General features: G+C 35.0%; 2 protein-coding genes across 2 annotated transcripts; both read left to right on the top strand.

Moving 5' to 3' along the window:
- Window positions 1-4,017: 4,017 nt before the first annotated feature.
- LOC123895934 lies at window positions 4,018-6,054 on the top strand. The gene has a single exon (XM_045946399.1). It carries the CDS (start codon window positions 4,018-4,020, stop codon window positions 6,052-6,054), a length of 2,037 nt encoding a protein of 678 aa, XP_045802355.1.
- Window positions 6,055-9,141: 3,087 nt separating this feature from the next.
- On the top strand, window positions 9,142-16,787 carry LOC123899403 (CST complex subunit CTC1-like). The gene is made up of 16 exons (XM_045950514.1): window positions 9,142-10,354; window positions 10,489-10,607; window positions 10,871-10,945; window positions 11,044-11,128; window positions 11,229-11,291; window positions 11,377-11,454; window positions 11,670-11,867; window positions 12,092-12,196; window positions 12,360-12,632; window positions 13,273-13,749; window positions 13,845-14,489; window positions 14,581-14,672; window positions 14,954-15,155; window positions 15,236-15,350; window positions 15,835-16,100; window positions 16,406-16,787. The coding sequence occupies exons 1-16, from the start codon at window positions 9,269-9,271 to the stop codon at window positions 16,574-16,576; spliced, it is 4,050 nt and encodes a 1,349-aa protein (XP_045806470.1). The 5' UTR covers window positions 9,142-9,268; the 3' UTR covers window positions 16,577-16,787.
- Window positions 16,788-21,693: the final 4,906 nt, after the last annotated feature.

The raw sequence follows: 21,693 nt of genomic DNA, 5'->3' as shown, positions 1-21,693 counted from the left end.
GAAAAATCTGAGAATATCTCAAAAGTAGAGGAACTTCAAAAGAAGGTAAATTTTCTGTCCTCTGATCTTGAGATCTGCAGGGTTATTGAGAAACAAAAGGTAACCATCAATGAGTTAAAAGCAGAAAAATTTGAGAATATCTCAAAGATGGAGGAACTTCAAAAGAAGGTAAATTATCTATCCTCTGATCTTGAAGAAGCTAAAGGAGTCATTGAAAAATTAAATACTGACATTTGGCGGCTGAGAAAATTCTCTGACATGTTGTATAAAGATGATGAGCATCTTGACAAACTTCATAAGGCTGATGGACAACTGGAGGAAATCTTAGAGAAAAATGTTCGAAAGCCTAGAAATATTGGGCTTAGCTATGAGAATGTCAATAAATTCAAAAAGTACAGTCCTGACCTCATGTACATGGAGCCTAAAGAAACTCAAAAGCAAAGGATGCCTTATCAGAAGCCGCAGCATCATCAGCAGCATCCCATGTCAAGAAATAGAAGAAAGCACCATGCTTGGAGATGTCATTACTGTGGTAGAAAAGGGCACATAAGGCCTTACTGCTACAAGCTATATGGGTACCCTAACAGACGTCCTCAGCACAAACCTGTTTCCACAACTGCTCCTACTCAACAAGAATGGAAACCTAAAGAAGAAAATGAGAAGAAAAGTGATACAACTCAACCTGAAGAAGAGATTACTGCTCTGATTGCTCACACATCACTTAGAGCTTCATCAAGGGAAGACTGGTACTTCGATAGTGGCTGTTCAAGACACATGACCGGAATAAGTAAATTTCTTGTCGGAATAAAGTCTTACTCAACTAGCTTTGTTACCTTTGGTGATGGTGCAAAAGGAGAAATTGTTGGGATAGGGGAGCTCAGAAGTAATAGCTTGCCTAAACTAAACAATGTATTGTTAGTAAGAGGATTGACTGCAAATTTGATAAGTATTAGTCAACTATGCGACCAAGGAATGAAAGTAAACTTCACCAAATCTGAATGTCTGGTTACAAATAACGAAGGTGAGATTTTGATGAAAGGTGTCAGATCAAAAGACAACTGCTATCTATGGGTTCCCCAAGAAGGAGAAAATATGTCAACATGCTTAACCACTAAAGAAGATGAAGTAAAACTATGGCACCAAAAGCTTGGCCATCTTAATCTAAGAAGCATGAAGAAAGCAATATCCAAAGAAGCCATCAGAGGACTGCCAAATCTCAAAATTGAAGAAGGTAGCATATGTGGAGATTGTCAGATTGGAAAGCAAACCAAGATGCCACATCCAAAGCTGCAGCATCTTACCACTACCAGAGTTCTTGAACTTCTACACATGGACTTGATGGGTCCTATGCAAACTGAAAGCTTGGGAGGAAAAAGGTACGCATATGTTGTTGTTGATGACTTTTCTAGATACACCTGGATAAATTTTATTAGAAAGAAATCAGAAACCTTTGATGTGTTCAAAGATCTATGTATTCAACTTCAAAGGGAGAAAAACAATGTGGTATTAAGGATCAGAAGTGATCATGGTAAGGAGTTTGAGAACTCCAGTTTCTCTGACTTCTGTGCCTCTGAAGGCATCATACATGAATTCTCATCTCCCATTACACCACAACAAAATGGTGTAGTAGAAAGGAAAAATAGAACTATACAAGAGTCTGCAAGGGTAATGTTACATGCAAAGAAGCTTTCACATGGTTTTTGGGCAGAAGCTATGAATACTGCCTGCTATATTCATAATCGTGTCACCCTGAGATCTGGAACAACAACTACTCTATACGAATTATGGAAGGAAAGGAAACCTACTGTTAAGCACTTCCATGTGTTTGGTAGTAAATGCTACATCTTGTCTGATAGAGAACCAAGAACCAAAATGGACCCTAAAAGTGATGAGGGCATATTCTTGGGATACTCAACAAATAGTAGAGCCTACAGAGTATATAATAATAGAACCAAAACCATGATGGAGTCTATAAATGTGGTAATAGATGACACCTCAAGTGAAACTGCTGAAGATGATGCAGAAGATGCTACAGCATCTATAACAGGTGATGTAGATTGTGAAACTACTAATGAATCAAAGAATGATACAGAGGTTACTGCATCTGACCAAATCCCTGCTACTCCAAAGAAAGGACCTTCTACTCGTACTCAAAAGAATCATCCTACAGACCTGATTATTGGTAATCCCAATCAAGGAATTGCTACTAGAAGGACACTTGACATAGTTTCTAATGCTTGTTTTGTGTCTAAATTTGAGCCAAAAAATGTGAAGGAAGCTCTGACTGATGAGTTCTGGATAAATGCTATGCAAGAAGAGCTAAATCAGTTCAAGAGGAATGAAGTTTGGGACTTGGTTCCTAGACCTGAAAATGCAAATGTAATTGGTACCAAATGGGTCTACAAGAACAAGTCTGATGAAAGTGGAACTGTGACCAGAAACAAGGCAAGGCTGGTTGCACAAGGATATTCACAGATTGAAGGGATAGATTTTGATGAGACTTTTGCTCCGGTTGCTCGTCTTGAATCCATTAGATTACTTCTAGGAGTGGCATGTATTCTAAAATTCAAGTTATTTCAAATGGATGTGAAAAGTGCCTTCCTCAATGGGTACTTAAATGAAGAAGTATATGTGGAACAACCAAAGGGGTTTGTTGATCCAAGCTTTCCAAATCATGTTTACAAATTAAAGAAAGCTCTTTATGGATTAAAACAAGCACCTCGAGCATGGTATGAAAGATTGACTGAGTTCCTTATTAGTCAAGGCTACAGGAAAGGAGGAAATGACAAGACTCTATTTGTGAAAGAAGATCAAGGCAAATTTCTAATAGCACAAATCTATGTTGATGACATTGTATTTGGAGGAATGTCTAGTGAGATGGTACAGCATTTCGTGCAGCAAATGCAGTCTGAGTTTGAGATGAGTCTTGTAGGTGAACTAAACTACTTTCTTGGGCTCCAAGTAAAGCAGATGGAAGATACTATTTTTATCTCCCAAAGCAAGTATGCAAGAAATATAGTGAAAAAGTTTGGTATGGAAAGTGCTGCTCATAAAAGAACACCTGCAACAACCCATTTAAAGCTTACCAAAGATGAAAAGGGAGTTGATGTAGATCAAAGTCTTTATAGAAGCATGATAGGAAGCTTATTATACCTTACAGCCAGCAGGCCTGATATTACTTTTGCTGTAGGAGTATGTGCTAGGTACCAAGCTGAGCCAAAGATGAGTCATCTTGCTCAAGTAAAAAGAATTTTGAAGTATGTGAATGGTACATGTGATTATGGGATCTTGTATACTCATGGTGAGAACTCTATGCTAGTAGGATATTGTGATGCTGATTGGGCAGGTTGTGCAGATGATAGAAAAAGCACCTCAGGAGCTTGTTTCTTTTTGGGCAACAACCTTATATCTTGGTTCAGCAAGAAACAGAATTGTGTATCTTTATCTACAGCTGAAGCAGAGTACATAGCTGCCGGTAGCAGCTGCTCCCAGCTATTATGGATGAAACAAATGTTGCTAGAGTACAATGTGGTACAAAATGCTATGACATTGTACTGTGACAATCTTAGTGCCATCAATATTTCAAAGAATCCTGTCCAACACAGCAGGACGAAGCATATTGATATTAGGCACCACTTTATTAGAGACCTAGTTGAAGAAGGTATTGTAACTCTTGAGCATATTTCAACTGAAGAACAACTGGCTGATATATTTACTAAGGCTCTAGACGTAGTTCAATTTGAAAAATTGCGAGGCAAACTTGGTATTTGCCTGTTTGAAGATTTGTAGCAATTACAGCATAAAAAGCGTGCAGTTGAAGTGTTTCTCCTCACTTCATTCATTGGTGCACGCAAATCAAGGGAAGTAATCAAAAACTTCCATAACTTCTTTTCACGCGCTACAACCTTTTATTTTCTCTATCACACTATCTCTCCCCATTCTCTCTCTTCAACAACCACTCAACTTCTCCTCTCAACCTCCATTGTTGAAAACCTTCACTCACAAATACAAACCACCATGTCAAGCTCTCAAACTCCATCTCCTTCCAAGAACGACAAAACTCTTCCGCCACAAACCACCATATCACCCTCATACGATTGTCTCCCTCAACAAATCACCGTCGCGTATCCTCTCACTACCATTTTTCCTGAGGAAACAACGAAGAGAAAGAAGATTTCAGCGAAGAAGCCAACGCCAAAGAAAAATCAAGTTACTTCGCGTGACGCATCTGCTTCAAAAATGGGTAAGAAATCAAAATCTAAATCTACTCTTAAAGCGGTTCATACAATGCGTGAATTGTATCTTGACAATCCTGCTACTGCAAATGTTGATGTTAATGTTGAAGCATCTGATTCTAGTAAGAAGAATTTAAGTTTGGAATTGGATTTAACTGAAACCCTAGGATTAGAAAAACCTAGGTCTGCTGAGAAATTGGGGGAAACCTCCTTGGAAAACCCTGATGTTGTTGTTGATGAAATTGGCGCTAACTCTAAGGCCAATCTAGTGTCTGAGATGACAGTTGATGAGAATGCAGGTTCTGGGCTAGATGCTGCAAATGATGCTACAGCATCTGAAGAACATGTTGATATTAGTACCTCTGTAGTCCCTGATTCACCAAACTCTCCTGTGGTTCCTGTTAATGAGAAAGATACTGAAACCACCATCCCTGTTGATGTCATTACTCAGAATAAGGGTAAAACTGCAAGTATGCCTGCTACAAGTGAGGCAAATGTAATTGATGTTGAAAGTCTCCAATTCAAGGGTACTCCTAGGGCTGGTATATCTAGGAGGCTGAGAAGTAATACAGGAAAGGATATAGCCACTCCTTCTGAAGCCACCAAAACTAAAATTGGACCTAAGAAACGGTGGAGCAAGGTAACTGTACCCTCTGAAAGTAAGAAGAAGATTGTGAAGAGAAAAACTGTCTCTTCTAGTGACTCTGATTATGAGGAAGATCAAGATGCTGGAGCATCTCCTGAAGCATCTCCTCTGAAATCTGCCAAGAGAAAGAGAATGGCTCCTAATGTTCCATCTGTACCAATTGACAATGTCTCCTTCCACTGTGTTGAGAATGTTAACAGGTGGAAATTTGTGGTGAAAAGAAGAATAGCCATTGAAAGAAACCTTAATGAAGACTTCTTGAAATGTCAAGACATTGTGAATCTTATAGAGGAGGCAGGGCTGATGAAAACTGTATCTGTGTTGGGTAAATGCTATGATAAGTTGACTAGAGAATTCTTAGTAAACATCCCAGCTGACTGTGATGATCCTTTAAGCCCTGAATACCTAAAGGTGTATGTAAGAGGCAAATGTGTTGATTACTCGCCAGCCATCATCAATGAATATCTGGGAAGAAGTGATGATCCTGCACCTGAGCTGGAGATCTCTATGCATGAAATTTGTAAGACTATAACTGGTGACAAGGTGAGAGTGTGGCCAAGAGCTGGCAAACTATCTGCTGCAAAATTGACTAGAAAATATGCTCTGCTGAACAAAATAGGTGCAGCAAACTGGGTCCCCACTACACACTCCAACAGTGTAGCTACAGGTTTGGCCAAGTTCATCTATGCCATAGGCACTGGTACTGTTTTTGATTATGGCACTCATATTTTTAATGCAACAATTCTCCATGGCTCTTCCACTGCTGTAAAAATGCCAATAGCCTTTCCCACTCTGATCTGTGGTATTATCTTGTCTCAACATCCTGACATCTGCACTAACTCTGATGTGCCTGTCTCTAGACCCTCAGCTTTAACCATGGATTTTAGATTATTGGAAGGAAAACATGCTGCAGACATTGCCGTAGCATCTTTGAAGACACCAGCTGTAGGTATGACCAAGAGACAGATGATTGCTAATCTCAGGGAGGTTAGTGATATGCTAGGTGAGAAGAAGGAGCTGGTAGATGGTGTAATCCAAGCCTTGGAGCTTGAGCAGTCACAGGCAAATGAGGATGGAGTTGGTCCTTCCCATGGCGCTCCTCATGATGATGATCTTGCAGGTGGTGACACTGTAGAAGAGGAGATGGCCTCTGATGAAAGTCCCTCAATATGATCTGTTTCCTTCTGTAACTTTTTCTTATTTTGGATGTTATTTTTTGAAGGCTTAGCCCTTATGGTTTGTAACATGTACTATGTGGTTCCTTATGCTCTGACATCCTATGACTGTGCATTGGTATTCTATGGTTCTCTGTTTTGCTCCTATTCTATGATACTGACTTTATTTGTCAGAATTTATGGCTAAAAAGGGGGAGTAAAATGTATATGTGCATGATGTGATGAAGAATGCTATAGCATCTAGTATAGCATGTTGCATGTTGTTGGTTTATATGCATGTTTTGAGGGGGAGTGAAGATTATGCATATATTGAGGGGGAGTAGGTAGAATTTATTTTTCTACTACTTTTAATATGCATGCTTATATAGGAATTTATTTTTCCTATTTTCTGTGGCGTTGCTTAAATTTTAAGGAGTTTATTTCTCCGATCTTGAATCCACTATGTGAGAGTTTATTTCTCTCTATCTGTACTTTGAGGCTAAGATGTGTTATGTTCCGCTGTTGCATGCCTCTGATGCTTACGTGCTAGCTATCTTTTCATCTGATGAATTTCTTACTTTCTTTCTTAGTTGTGTGCTCATGTTGACTCGAAGGAAAGTTTAAATAGCTTAGCATCGTTCTACTTTCTTTCCTAGTTGTGTGCTTATGTTGACTCGAAGGAAAGTTTAGACTGTATCTCTCTATGCACTGGCCTAAGGTTGTTTTAGCCAAAATTTGCCAAAGGGGGAGATTGTTGGTGTTTTGATTGGCTACATTTTGCAAAAGCCAACCAGCCAGATGCTGGACTGAGATGCTGTAGCATTATAGTACAGCATACTGAAGCTCTGTTTTCGTGCAGAATTTTTATTTCAAATCTGAGTCAAGATTTGCTTCAATTATATATTCAGGCACGTGCGTCTGGGCAAGACGAGACTTACTCAGCAAGTTTTATTGAAGTCGGTCAAAGGAAAGTGATTTAAAACAAAAATATAATTATATTATATTTTTGGCGTTTTTTTTTGTTTGGTACAACATGAAACAAACAAATTATATTTTTGAAATTAATTTAGGGTTGGGCCGCAATTCTCACAGCTGTATTTGTTTGAAGACCTAACTTGCCCATCAAGACAATTGAAGACTATAAATATGTGAAGCCTCAAGGCTATTTAACTCGCGATTTCTAAACCTTGTATTACTAAAGTATGCGTTTTTGAGGTTTAGTGTGTGTGTCTTTTGTGAGCCTTTCTTGTATCGTTTTGATGCAAGTTTAGGACTGGGTTTGTGTTGTTTATTGTCAACTGCTCCTAAGCTTTTAAGCACGGAGTTAGTTTGTGTGATTCACTCATAAGCTTTTAAGCAAGAGTGTTGTCTAGTTTCTAGGAGAGTGTCTCCATCCTTATCGTTATTATTGACAGCAACATAGTACGTGTTGTTAGAGGGAATTTGGGACGGGGTCTCATTATCTAAGAGGTTCTTAGGTAGGATTGCACGGGTAGTGTCTAGGTGATAAGTCAAGTACCGGGTGTTGGTCAAGGGCTTTGAACTAGAGCTATTATAGTGGATTCATTCCTGGATTGGTATCCCCCAGAGTAGGTGACGTTGCACTGAACTGGGTTAACAATTTCCTGTCTTATTTATTGTTCTGCAATTTATTTATTTATTTACTGTGTTCTGCGACTGTCTTGCTGCAACGTGTGCTATAGCATCTTGTGCAGCATTGTGTTCACTGCGTGCCAGATTTCACTTCCTATTGTGAACACTAACTATCCTGATGTGTTTAGTTGGCCAAAAACGACGGACGGTGTGTACACTGTAAAATCAGGGTACCAAGCAGTGCTAGAATGGAAGATAAAAGAGAAGGACCCCTCAACTAGCAATCCCGTGGATGATAACCCCATCTGGGATAATATTTGGCAGCAAAAAAATCCCCCCTAAGTACACCCATCTCATCTGGCGCATCCTCCACAACGCCTTACCTGTTCGCAGTAATCTAAACAGCAGGGGGATTACTTGCAATCCCCTATGCCCAAGATGTAATTTGAAAATTGAGGATATTGATCATGTGTGTTAAAGGGTGTGAATGGGCAAAACAGTTTTGGTTTGCTTCCCAGTTAAACATCAATTTTGGGGGCCAAAGGAACACTAATTTTACTGATTGGTTACAATGAATGATTTCTAATACAGAAAAAGAGTGTGTTGAAATTATAAGTTCTCTATGCTATCATATTTGGAAGGCTAGAAATCTACTAGTTTTTAAACAAGAAGACAAACATGTTATGTACTTTGTGGAGCAAGTTGGCGCTACCTTGAGGGAGTATAAAGCAAATTCAGAGCTTGGCCGCAACACAGTTCGCACGAACACGTCGACTAGTAGTAACGAAACAAACTGGAGTCCTCCTCCCACAAACACCTTAAAAATCAACGTGGATGCTCACTGTAATGGTGATGGTCGTTGGGGTTTAGGGTGGGTTGTGAGGAAGGAAGATGGAAGTTGCCTCGGAGCTGTAACTCGCGTCGTTCGAGCTCGCATGACCATGGAAGCTGAAGCTTTAGGAATTATCGAGGTTCTTCAACAAATCGAGCGATATGATGGAAGGCCAGTGATTGTTGAATCGGATTCAAGTGTAGTTGTGCAAGCTGTTCGAAGAAGAGAGTACCCTAGGGTTAATTGGGGAAACATAGCCAGGATTGGAGGTGATATTCTACGCGCTCATCCAAACGTCTCCCTTAACTGGATTAGAAGATCTGGGAATAGTGTGGCTCATAACTTGGCTAGATGGGCCTTGTGTGAACCCAATAAGGAATGGTTTACTAATGTACCCCCTCATATTGCTACTCATATCCAAAAAGATATGTGTTTCATTTGATTTTTAATAAATATTTTCTAGTTTCAAAAAAAATAAAAAATAAAAAAATAGATTTTTTTCGTGAAAAATATGAAACAAACATGTCCTAAATATCGAAATTTTTAAAATGAAAAACCAAAATTGCAGAAAATAAATTAGAAATAAATTTGCTGATTTTGCAAAATGTAATGACTAAAACTGTACCTTTTAATTTTTTACGAGGCGTCTAGTAAATTAAAAAAAAAAAATTATGCAGGATTCTGATTATTTCCTTTTCAAAATCTGTGTTTCCAATTTCCAAATCAAAAAAACCCTCGTTCCCGCTTCCGTCAAAGAGAAACAATCACACCAATACTTGGCGCGGCAAAAGCTCCGCCACCTTTCCCAATGGAACACTCACACACAATAACGCTATCAAACCTTCTTCTTCACTTCCCTCGTCCTCTAACCGCCTCCACTTCTCTCCCTTTTCTATCCACACCCCCTCCCCGACCACCTCATCACTCCACCGACCACCGCATACTCACCACCCTCAACCGCCCAACCGTCATCGTCGGTACCCTAACCCTCCCCACCCACACAACTCCCTCCTCCTCCTCCTCCCATTTCCCTTGCTCTTGCTTCAAATTCTCCGACGGTTCCGCCACATTATGCTGCGATATCCTCTCCTTCCGCCTTGCCGCTGTCGGCAAACAAATCCGCGTCACCGCCTGGAATTTCATCCCGTTCAAACATCCCGGAAATCCTGGAAGCAAAACCGGCTTATTGGAGATTATTAAATGGTGTTTTTCAAATCCCAACGACGAATCAAACTTTGCTGATTTACTTCCTGTTAAGCCGAATTTTCCGGTAACTAGTTGCAGTAATGGTGGTAAGTATTTCAGGGCTGTTCATGGATTAGTTAAGTCAGTTGGTCCTATTTCAATTGTCCCGTGCGCAACACCTGCGAATAGCTGCTACGATTTGAATTCGAGTTCTAAGGTGAATTTGTTAGGGTTTTTAGTAGAATTATTGTGTTGTGAGTGTAGATTATGTGGTTCTAGGGATTTAGTAAACAATTTAAAGAATGGTTCTTTTCAAATTGAGAATATGAATGGTCATTCTTTTACTAAAATGGAGATTTTGTATTTTTGTGGTAATGCATCTTCATTTCACCCTGTAATGACAAAGTTGATTGGTAATCGTGTTGTGGTTTTGGGTTTGAAGAAGAAGTTAGTTTGTATAACCAAAGAGGAGTCTTGTTTGATGTTTTTGACTTTGGACGAGATGGTTTTGCGTGTTTGTCCACGTTTAGAGAAATTGGTGCCGAGCTTGAAGAGTGAAATTAAGGGGAAGGGCGAGTGTGGTTGTTATACTGGTCTAATTAGGGCTGTTCACATGAAAGGGATGGCTTTGGAGTTGGATAATGATGTGTGGCTTCTTTTAACTGATCAACTACATACTATGATACATGGTTTAAGAGTTGGCTCAATTGTAAGTGAAGTAAATTTGCTGTTTTATAGACCTGACTTGTTCAATGACGAATTTCTTATGCGATTTTGTTTTATACTTTGATGAAGTTTTAGACTTTTGAGCTTTATCGTTGTATTCTTGGCCGTATTATGTAGATATCTGTGAGAAATGTCCATTTTGTGGATCCAAAGTTTTCGTGGACTAAAGTTGTTATTCTTGGGGCATGCGTCAAAACTAGCATTATCGTGGAATCCTTCTCCCCACTTGAAACTGTGTATGTGTTTCTACCAAAGTTGTGTTGTGCTTACTTTTTTTTTTCCTTTCAAGTTTGCATTGCATGAATGCTCAATGTATGGCTGCATTTGGTTGTCTCACGTGGAAAATGCAACGACTGCATTTAACTGAAGTCATTCATGGTCATGTCCTGATTTGTCTTATAACTTTCGATTTATAATATTAATAATGGTTGTTCTTGAATAATTCTTACTTATTAATAATAGTCTGGAGATAAATTCATGATTCAGTATAATATTGCAGGTGTAATGTAGTTTTGCAGTCTACAAGTATGCTAGGAAAGTTCATTCAGTCATTACCATTTTCAGCAAGACTCTGGTATTACATAGTTTGATTTCCTTTTAGAGTATTCAAGTTGGATGTTTTGAAGATTGCTGGAATGTTTATTATTCCTTTTTATTATTTTCACTCAACAGGGTATTACTTCTTGTCTCAAGCTTACGCAAAAAGTTTGCTGATAGTGATATCTTATCTGACAAGGATATCTTGGGATCAAAACATGTAAGCTACAAGACCATTTGGGTTCAAGGATTTCTTAGCTTGGCTGATACTCTATGTTCTGTTTCAATTCTGATAAGCTGTTATTGCAAGGTTTTACCAGCAAGAAGGGCTAGCTCAGATGCATGCCAGTTCACTGTTACCTCCTTCAGTGTTTCTAACTCAGGTTGTTAATAAAATTAGCAGTTGGGAAAACTTTGTTGAAACCAAATTGGCTACATTAGTTTGGTTGTAACGCTTTCTTTTGGCAGCATGGAGCTTTCATGGGGCTGTGTAGACATGACTTTAATGGCTGCGGTAGACAAATGCATTGCGGTTTTCTGAAATTGGTATAGTATTTGTACTTATTTATATTAAATTTTCTTCTGGTACCTTGACATTTGGGCCTGGAATACTCAGCACAGCAGAACATATTCATTATTTCACCCCAAAAAGAAAAAGTAACCCAGTCATTGTCTTCTTCTGGCAGAAGGTATTATTTGTTACTAGACATTGAAGGCTATACATGTATATTTATATTACTATATCTATGATGTTTTTGCAGGTAGTACCAATGTCTATCTTCATCCATCACTGCATAAACACATTACAAAGAGCGCTAAAGTCAGAAAGTCCCTGTAAATTTTTGTCTATTGGCAATCATTTAAGTATTTTACCACGTCCAGCCAAATATAATGGTAGATCAGGTAGAAGGATCATTTCAAGTGAAGATGTAGGCGTTGGTTTGCTTGGATATCTAAAGGTTATTAGTTTAGTTTATCTCTTATCTCAATATTTGCAAGTAAGCTGCATTTTGCAATGGCTTTATTAGTTCTGTTTTGTTCATTGTAATGTGTTACATAAATATTTTCTTTCATCTTTTAAAAATGGAGCAGCAAATTTTTTTAAACATAAATCTTCGGTTGGTAATATTTGCATATCTACTACTTATATTAGAGTCCCCGTGATCTTGCTTTAAATATTCAGATTGATCCATTGACTAGAAGACTGCAGCTGGTTGATGCGACTGGTGGAATTGATGTTCTTATACCAGACCTTCCCTTGACTTGGAATTCCAATGACATATTTGAGGTCAAATTTCTCTTTGCATTACCTTCTTTTTTATCTTGTGAACCTTTATTGGTAAATTTTTCATATATTCTTTAGGTCGCATATGAATTTGGTAATTTTCTAGAAAAGTTATAATATGTTTAGAGAAGTTTGTATTTCAACTTCTATTATTTTGGATTTCCAGGTGACAAACTACGACATTATTATGGATGGTGTTGACAAACTTGTGGATCAGTTGGGATGTAGTGAATCATTATCGTGCAAAATGATCTTTAATTGTATTCAAGTGAGAAGAGAATTTAGCACATCGGTTTCTGTTTATTGTCTTTGGAAGAATGTTAAATGCAGAAATTTTCCCATTTACCCTTGTATCAATAGTAAGAATGAAACTAAGATACTTGAATCTGGATCCTACCATTTGCTTAGGGTATCTCACAAATTTCCTCCGCAAGAAAAGGTAAGTTCGAACTCTATTTTCAGTCAGAAGCTGCAATCGGTAATTGTTTTACTTTTACGAGCTAAAATTGTTTTTTCATTTGAACAGTTGCATAGTAAAACTAAAATAGACAAGAGTTGCATATGTAAATTTTATAAAATAAGTTAAGAGTTGGTATAAGCTTATATTATGCAATTGATAATGTTAAGTGTTAACCCTTTCAGAATAGATATCCTGGAAATTTTAGTTTCTCTATAATATGTATTTTTGGTGCTTTTTGACCTGACTTAGTTATGTTAATTTCAACATCTACTTTTACAGGGTTAAATTTTCTCGACTGTTGAATTTTTAAATCATGTTAGTAGTGCAACCTGGTTAAGTACATCTAAAACCCTGCTGTAATCTGTCAGGGAGGATAAATAAGCATAGCCAGTAGGAATCACCATTTAATTGCTTCAAATCCATTCAAAAAGCATGTTGATGCAACCTTGCAATGATTTAATAGTATAGAAAGAATGTGTTTGCTTTTGTTTCTTTGCAATGCCAATTTTAAATGTTCTATGGCTATATAGTATCAGCATGTTCTTCTTTTCTTTTATCGTATGTACATGTAAAACAATTGCATTTCTGACTGCTAATGCCCTTAGGTCACTTCTTGCAGCAATCTAATAATGTTCGATCCATCAAGTCAAGTACTTTTGTTGAAGCTATACTTTTGCCTTGCATTTTATTGCTTGACGGGAAGCCTGGAATATCACATCCATGCAATGTTTATGGGGACAAGACAATAGAACTTTCAAAATATTGTTTCATTGGTAATAATGAAGAGCAAGTTTTCATTAAGAGGCAGAAACTCATTGAGAAATCAGTAAATACATCAAAGGACGAGTTTCACACTTCTGTCTATCAGCTGAATGCTTGCTCTAATACTTTTAGGGAGAACACAAATTGTGATGATTTGAGTTCTCTTGATATATCTTGTATGGTTACTTTTAGAGACCTTAAAAAGGAGAATGTGGTTTGCCCAGCTCTGTTGCGCTCTACATCACTTATTAAAGATATGTGTTTTAATTCAAAACCTACTACTCCTAGGAAAATTTTGCTTGAATTCTCATCTGATAGATTTTTAAAGTATCAGGTAATTTTCTTACTCTCTTTAACTTGCTTACCTAGATTCTCCCCCTTTGTGATGGCAATGTGAACCTGGGTATTAATTCCCTTTCTACTTTTCAGTTGTTGCAAATTGGAGGTTATTATGTCATAAAACATAATGCAAAAGATTGCTTCAGTACCTCAAATGACGCTGGATTTGGTAGCAGTGGTAGTGCTAAATTTGTTATTGACTATGGAAAACATATCTGGAGCCTTGCACTTATTTGTGATGACGTTCATTTCAATAATAAATCAGTATATGCATCTGTAGAAGGTTCTTCACCTCATGCCACTGATGGGGTTATGCCCAAAGTTCAAATTGAACAGCAACTGCTGAGTACCAATGACGATTCTTCGGGTTTCTGTTCGGATGTTTGTCTTTATCTACCTGTCAACCTTACAGGTCTCCTGGAAGATAATATTATGGAATCAGAAGTTGGTCAAATCCAGAAATTTGCAACATCAGAACAGAACGCAAACATTTGTTTCAACATTGGGACTGCACCGGCTTGGCCTAATTTTTTTTCTGGGCCTCAGAGTTCAAACTGCTTGTTTCCCGAGGGAAAACTAATTTCTCTCAAGGGAAATGTAGTTGATATTCATGACCTCACCTCTAGTTTGTGCAATTCATGCTCAAGCGAGTCAAGCCTTGATGTTCTTCAAATGAAAGGCCTTGTTGGGACAAGAGGAAGTTTCTGCATTCATGTTTCAGTGGATAATAATATTGTAAGTTGTAAATGCAATACCATCATATTCTTTATATATTTTTATTTTATACTTTTTTTGCAACTTAATTATGCCATTTATTTCTTATTAGGTGAATATCTATGGTTCTATAAGTAAAGATGCTTTTCCTACTGGTTTTGGACCTGGTTCAACTGCAACATTTCATCGAATACTTGATGCAAGGTATGTATTGGGCACCTTACCCACAAATGGTTTCCTGTTCATTTTTCACTGCACTGTTAAGGAGTCATAATATTGGCAGTTGATTTGAGAACTATTTGTAAAAGAGAATTCTCACTGATTACGATGTTGCGAGTACTTTTACGTGCCAATCTATTCTGTTATTTAAATTGTATCCTTTTCTTTTCCCTTGTGTATATGAAGGATTCATTCATCTTTCCAAAGGTACCATAAATTTTTTTAATTTTTTCAACAAATTTGATTTCTGGTCTTTGATGCTGCAGGGCTCAAAATTTCATGTTGCTGCCTGTGTCATTTATTGAAATAAATTCGATAGAAGTATTTGATAAACAATGCAGTGACAGATTGTCGTCCACTTTAAGGCCTCTAAAAGATGTATATAGTGCACGTCAGGATTCTTTCTCCTGTTTGATTTCCCAATTGCCTCAGTGCCCAAGTCAAAAGCAAATAGTGCTTCGATGCAGGGTATTTCTTTCTACATATCTGTGAATATTTATGCTCTCAAATGTCATAGTAAATTAATTTTGCCTGTTTGTGGTGAACAGGTTGTTGCTGTTACCGTTTTAGTTCTAGAGATGAAGGCCAGAAATTTATATGCAGAAACAAAAGTTAATTCTAAGGGGATTCTTTTGGATATTCCACTTGCTTGTTTTGTGTTGGGTAAGTTTTTTGCATTAATAATTAAATTCTTTCAACATGTTATGTTACTAAAAGGAAGACAACTAGCGGTGCTCGATCACTTTATATCCTGAATATGCATGTAATATAGGTCAAATGTGGTTTAAGTTCTGAGATTTTGATATTATCATGTGTTCAATAGAGTAGACATCCTTATATGAATCAATTTTTACTCGTACCTTGAGTCCACATTTTAGCTTGGTTTGAGTCTCTATTTCCTTGGTTCTAATGTTGAGCCTGTATCACTCTTTAGCTTTTGACTTGTGGAATTTGGGTTGTGCCTAATTCAAACCCACAAAACCAGCTTGTAGGGTGATAGATGTCCATTCTTTACCAAGAATAATTTTATTGAAAGAATGATATCCTATTTATTATGTTTGCTAATTCCTTCGAGGCTTGAACTAGTCAACTAATTCCTCTAACTAAATTCCCCTTATCTTTTATCCTAACATCATGTTTCATGCAGATGATGGGTCATCATTATGCTGTTGCTGGGTTAATGCTGAGAGGGCAGCAACCTTGTTGAGACTGCAAGAAGAAGCCACCACATCTTATCAGCTTGGCAGAATATTGAAGAAGTACAAGAGAGTTACTGTAAAAAACCGTGGATCATTTATTGATTTTCCTTACCAAGATCTTGTTGTTTCTGTTGCTTCCGGTGATGCTCTTAACAGTTCTGACGAAAACATCATCAAGTACATAATCTTCAATGCATGTGTTGGAAGAACATGGGTATGTTTATCAAATACACATAGGTGCAAATTGCAATAGTATATTAGTTTATCATCTTTTAGAAAATAGAGAAGTAGAAAGTTGAGACTAATTATATGTTGCCAATTTTATATATAACTTCAATCTACATAATGTGATTTGGTATGACTTTCTATGATTTATTGCTTGCGGCCTGTTACCTTTGTCTATAGGTTTTTATTTGTAATCAATCATACTATTTTTTTTTTTTGCATCTTCTCACTGTGATCTTATTTGATTCCTCTTAAATGGTTGGCTAAATAAGGTTTTTAAACTGATCTGCGCAGAATGTAGTTGGTAGTATGATGGATTCAGAGGAAGTTACACAGTTGAAGAATGAATACCTTACACATATGGTGAATATGCAACCCATGCAGAACATATGGGCTAAAGAAGTCACTTGCTCACTTGCTCGGGCGGATGCAAGAAACATGATTCAGGAACTTCTGAAAAGTTAGTGCTTATGATCAAATTGTGAGGTACTATATCAGATTTTACATGCATTACTTTTGAATAAATTCCATAGCAATTTATATCTGGAAAAATTAGCAAAAGTAGTATCCTATAAATGAGGCACCGTGTTGTATATGAAATTCTGATTATATTGTTTCCAATATTTTATGAATTCGGGTGCGAGTATAACTAACATTTCTAATTAAGATGTACAAATCACAAGGAATACATGGGCTATTAGTTATTTTTTTGTGAAGTATATTTTGTCCTTATAACATTATTGAATTTTGACTTTGGTCTCTAAACAATTCTTTGATTTTATCCCTTCAAAATTTAAAAGTACTTCACTTTGACAAAATTACAATACACATCCACATAAATAGCAATGAAAAAAGTGGTACTATGAAATTTTTTTGTTTGGCTTTAATGTGCTTTTTAGTTGCTCTATTTAAGCTAAATTGGATTTTGTACCCTATTTCACATGGTTAGAAAATTTTCCAGAAATTTAGTTTGTTATGACGTGGAATTATGTTAGAAATAATATAAAACCATTGATGTGCCCTATCTTAATAGCTTAAGCTTTTGGGATAATCGGTTATTTGACATGGTATCAGAGCCTCTATGACTAAGTGGTCTAGGGTTCGATCTCCGCTCCTCTCACTTTCTAATTAAAAAGTGGAATTTAAGCATATGGTAGGTAGGCCTATGCACTATCCACGCTTTAAGCCCAAGTGAGCTCTTGCGTGAGGGGGCGTGTTAGAAATAATATAAAACCATTGATGTGCCCTATCTTAATAGCTTAAGCTTTTGGGATAATCGGTTATTTGACAAATTACATGCCATGATGTGACCATGTTAATTACTTAATTTGGACTAGAAATTCTATTGCAATTTTTTTTTAGTTTCATTAATCAAATATTCAAATGTAAACCTATAATTCTAAATTTGACGTTTCATTATTCGAATCAACAATTTCAATTGATGATATTTTCAAGAACCTTTAAAAGTATTTGAATTTTGAAACATCGAATTAGAAAAATAGGGCGGAAAATCTAAATAATGTTAGATCAAATAATTCTATTCATGTAGCGTTGTGGATAATGATGGTTTAATTTTTTTCTTTTAGCCTTGAAGCAATATTAGAGTCTCACATTTTTTTATATCATGAATTTCAATTTTATCTCAAAAGATAGTTTAAAAATAGTGTGCACATTTATACATGCAATAACTTAAGAATTTAATCTCATTTCACATAGTATCATGGCCAATTAAGAATTGCAACGTGAGAATTGGACTTAGGATCCACTATAAACGTTACGGTGCGTATTGAAGTTGTATTTGAGTTACATATTAATCATATTCTCAGGTCGTTGCACGTACATGGGCGGATCTACAACTCGGCTAGCCCGGACAAGATCCGCCCGACCAGCCCAGACACTTGTCCAGGCTGTGGTAAAAAAATTGGTATTTTAGGAGTTAGTTTAGGGAAAAATTGAGATTTTTAGGGGTTAGTTTACGGCAAAATTGAATTTTGTTTTTGTTCAAAATTGAGATTTTTGTTTAAATCTGAAATTTTGCCTAGGGTTTATAAGTTTTTTGGCTCTGCCAATGTGCACGTATAAATTTGTTTTGACACCTTTAATCTTTTGTTTTTTTGCTAAGTTAAAATATTATCGGGTATCAAAGGATCTTTAGGAGTATTAGTGTGGGCACCCCCAAAGAACCTCATCGTCTACTATATAAATAATATTCCTTCTGATCTTAATTATAATCAAATGTCACTTTTAAGATACATTGAATAACTTACGTATCTAGTCCACTTTTTAGATTAGATACATTAGTTATTCAATGTATCTAAAAAATGATATTTACTTGTAATTAATGTCAGAGGGAGTATATAATAAAAAGAAATAAAAAAAGAAATTACAATAGAAATTAAAATTGGGGACATAGAACCGTGCCCAGTAAAACCTCAAAAAAATAAAAATATATAGGTAATCCAAACGGGTGATACAAAGCGCCTTTAATTGATTTTTTCTGATGTCCCTGTGCTAAGGAAAGATATTGGAATTCAGACAAAGTACAAAACAAAGGAAGATTGATTTTTCTAATTGATTAACCTGATTGGAACAATAATTTGAACGAGAAAAATGATATCAAGAGAGCTAGAGAATAATTCAGCATATTAATTACTTGATTCTTTGACTACAAATGACAAGATCCATCATAACCCTTTGTTAGAACTTGAATGAGAGAATTATGGAAATCTTTTACTAGTAAAAGGAAGGTTGAGTTGCTCATAAGCAAGCATTGTGATGATGTGGCACCTCTAATAAAACTCCACTTATTTGATAAAAAAAAAAAAACTCCACTTATAAATATTTAATTTAATTAAATTTTTCATAAGAATGAATTGCACAAAACATGTTTTTATATTATTATTTATAACTTTCCACTATCATAACCGTACCATTAAGTATTTTCCACTATTATACTTCCATAACCTTAGAGCTTCTTGCAAATGTAACCAACATAGAGTAATAAAATAAATATTGCTTAATTTTCAGTTTCACTCTAACCTTTATTAACCACCATTTATCACATTTTTTTTTCTTCATATTTGTTCTATACATTTGACACTTGCAATGGTACTCATGAGATCATATACATCTTCAAGTTGTACGCTATGTCTACTATTGATAGCAATCTCAGCAAGATATGTAGACATTTTTTCAATATACCTGTGTTCATTTGTTTTTTATAGTAAACTTAATTATTGTATATTCTTTTGTTCTTTTGTTACTTTTATATTCATTTATTCTTTAATGTCATGAAGGGAAAACATGATTGATTGCTAATGTTCGGAATGTGAGGAAGATTTGAAGGAGAACTTAGGTGAGTTTTGTCAATCCCTTGAATAATTTCATAACATAATTTCATAACTTTACCAACTTTTTATCTATTGTATTTTTAAATTTACATATTTGTTGTTTTTATATATGAACACATAGATTAAGACATATGGTTTTATGGACAACCTCACCATTAACACTAACATTCATTGCAATTTCATGTTTTCAATCGTTACCTGTGTTATGAAGAATGATATGTTGCTGATTGGAAAATGGTGTATGTATTATTGCAAGTCAAGTATAATTTTTAATTTAGTTTTATATGTATAGTCTCATTCAATTTTTTTTTACATAATTGTTATATATTATTACTGTAATTTTTATTAAATATATGACTAATCTTTACTTTTTTTATTCATTGCTAGCAACATCTCTATTTAATTTTAGTTACAAGTAAAATTCAAAACACGGAACTCAAGAGTCGTCCCCAAGAATTTTGATTATGTTAAAGCAAGCATAATCAAATTTATCCATCACTCATTCCACAAATTAGTTAATTAACACTCCTTTTTCTATTTAATTTCATTTATAGAATAACAAATTTAGTCCAAAAAAAATTAGTTTTATTTATTTATTTATAAAAATAATAAAAGGTTCAAATTGATGAAAGGTCAATGAAAAGTCGTAAGTTACAAACTATTTTTATTTTATTAAAATATCAATTATTTACATTTTTTTATTAATAGTATAGGAAAGAAGTAGTTGAAAAATTGCACAAATGAAAAAAAATGATCAAAAAAAAAAAAAAATTAGAATAAATTTTAATAATAAATAAAACTCACCTCAACAAAGTCAATATATCAGCACAAGGCAAACATGACTACCTCTAACATACAAAAATAAAAAAGCAACGGTAAGAAACAAAAAAAGTAAGAAAGTAAAGCAAGTTGCGACTATACTACCACGATGCATAAAAAGAAAATTAAGTTCTCATACTATTACACTATTAGAATAAAATATAATGCACATCTTCAAACTTATGAATATTAACATATATTCACTAAAAATTATATTAATTGTCCTTAATATACACAAATCTACTATGTAGGTAAATATTAAACAAAATCTTTTTTTTTAAATAACCTTCTTATTTTTAATATAGATTTATATTAAATAGGTCAATGAAAAGTCGTAAGTTACAAACTATTTTTATTTTATTAAAATATCAATTATTTATATTTTTTTATTAATAGTATAGGAAAAAAGTAGTTGAAAAATTGCACAAATAAAAAAAAATGATCAAAAAAAAATTAGAATAAATTTTAATAATAAATAAAACTCAGCTCAACAAAGTCAATATATCAGCACAAGGCAAGCATGACTACATCTATCATACAAAAGTAATAAAGCAACAGTAAGAAAAAAAAAAGTAAGAAAGCAAAGTAAGTTGCGACTATACTACCACGATGCATAAAAAGAAAATTAAGTTCTCATGCTATTACACTATTAGAATAAAATATAATGCACCTCTTCAAACTTATGAATATTAACAGATATTCACTAAAAATTATATTAATTGTCCTTAATATACACAAATCTACTATGTAGGTTAATAATAAACAAAATCTTTTTTTTTTAAATAACCTTCTTATTTTTAATATAGATTTATATTAAATATAACCATGTCAGTATATTTAAATATTAACAATCATTTAATTATATATGATTATACTTATCATAATTATTATTTTTATTGATAAAAAATATTTTAAATGTGTGTTTTAATTAAACCCATGAAATAAAAGAAAAAAACAAATCCTCTATAAAAAAAGAGTACTGCATTCTAATAAGCACTACTAAATTAAATTGAAAATCCGAATAAAAATTATTAAATAAAAAAATTCAAAGCAAAATGAGCGGAGAAAAACCTCATAGAAAAAAAAAAACCAAACAATAGAAAAAAAAATCGAGACTAATCAAATCGGGATAAAATTTCACCAAGTGAATAATTGATAAGAAAGTTCAAGAGAACGAGAGGGAGGTAAGTAGATAAGTTATTTGGCATCTTAAATTGTATAGAAGGGAGTAAGCAGTAACGTTGCTATTTGATAGGTAATTTTCAGAACACGAGATCACGTGATAAAAACTGTCAAAACCATCATACTTCTTAGTTCAACATTACTCATGAGCAATATTTTCACCAAGTATAAGTATGTATGACCTCCAACTCTTATTGAAAATAAATAAACAAGAGATACATTAAAAATAAA

Source organism: Trifolium pratense, linkage group LG7 (genome assembly GCF_020283565.1).
Source record: "Trifolium pratense cultivar HEN17-A07 linkage group LG7, ARS_RC_1.1, whole genome shotgun sequence".
NCBI lineage: Eukaryota > Viridiplantae > Streptophyta > Magnoliopsida > Fabales > Fabaceae > Trifolium > Trifolium pratense.
Note: the sequence above shows the minus strand (reverse complement) of the source record. Positions and strands in the feature narration are given on the sequence as shown.

What these genes read in the sequence shown, in the direction of transcription:
- LOC123895934 (XM_045946399.1), top strand. Translation starts at nt 4,018, where the DNA reads ATGTCAAGCTCTCAAACTCCATCTCCTTCCAAGAACGACAAAACTCTT.
- LOC123899403 (XM_045950514.1), top strand. Translation starts at nt 9,269, where the DNA reads ATGGAACACTCACACACAATAACGCTATCAAACCTTCTTCTTCACTTC. An exon ending in ATTCCAATGACATATTTGAG is followed by an intron (nt 12,197 to 12,359) that starts GTCAAATTTCTC and finishes TTGGATTTCCAG; the next exon opens with GTGACAAACTACGACATTAT. An exon ending in ATAGATTTTTAAAGTATCAG is followed by an intron (nt 13,750 to 13,844) that starts GTAATTTTCTTA and finishes TCTACTTTTCAG; the next exon opens with TTGTTGCAAATTGGAGGTTA.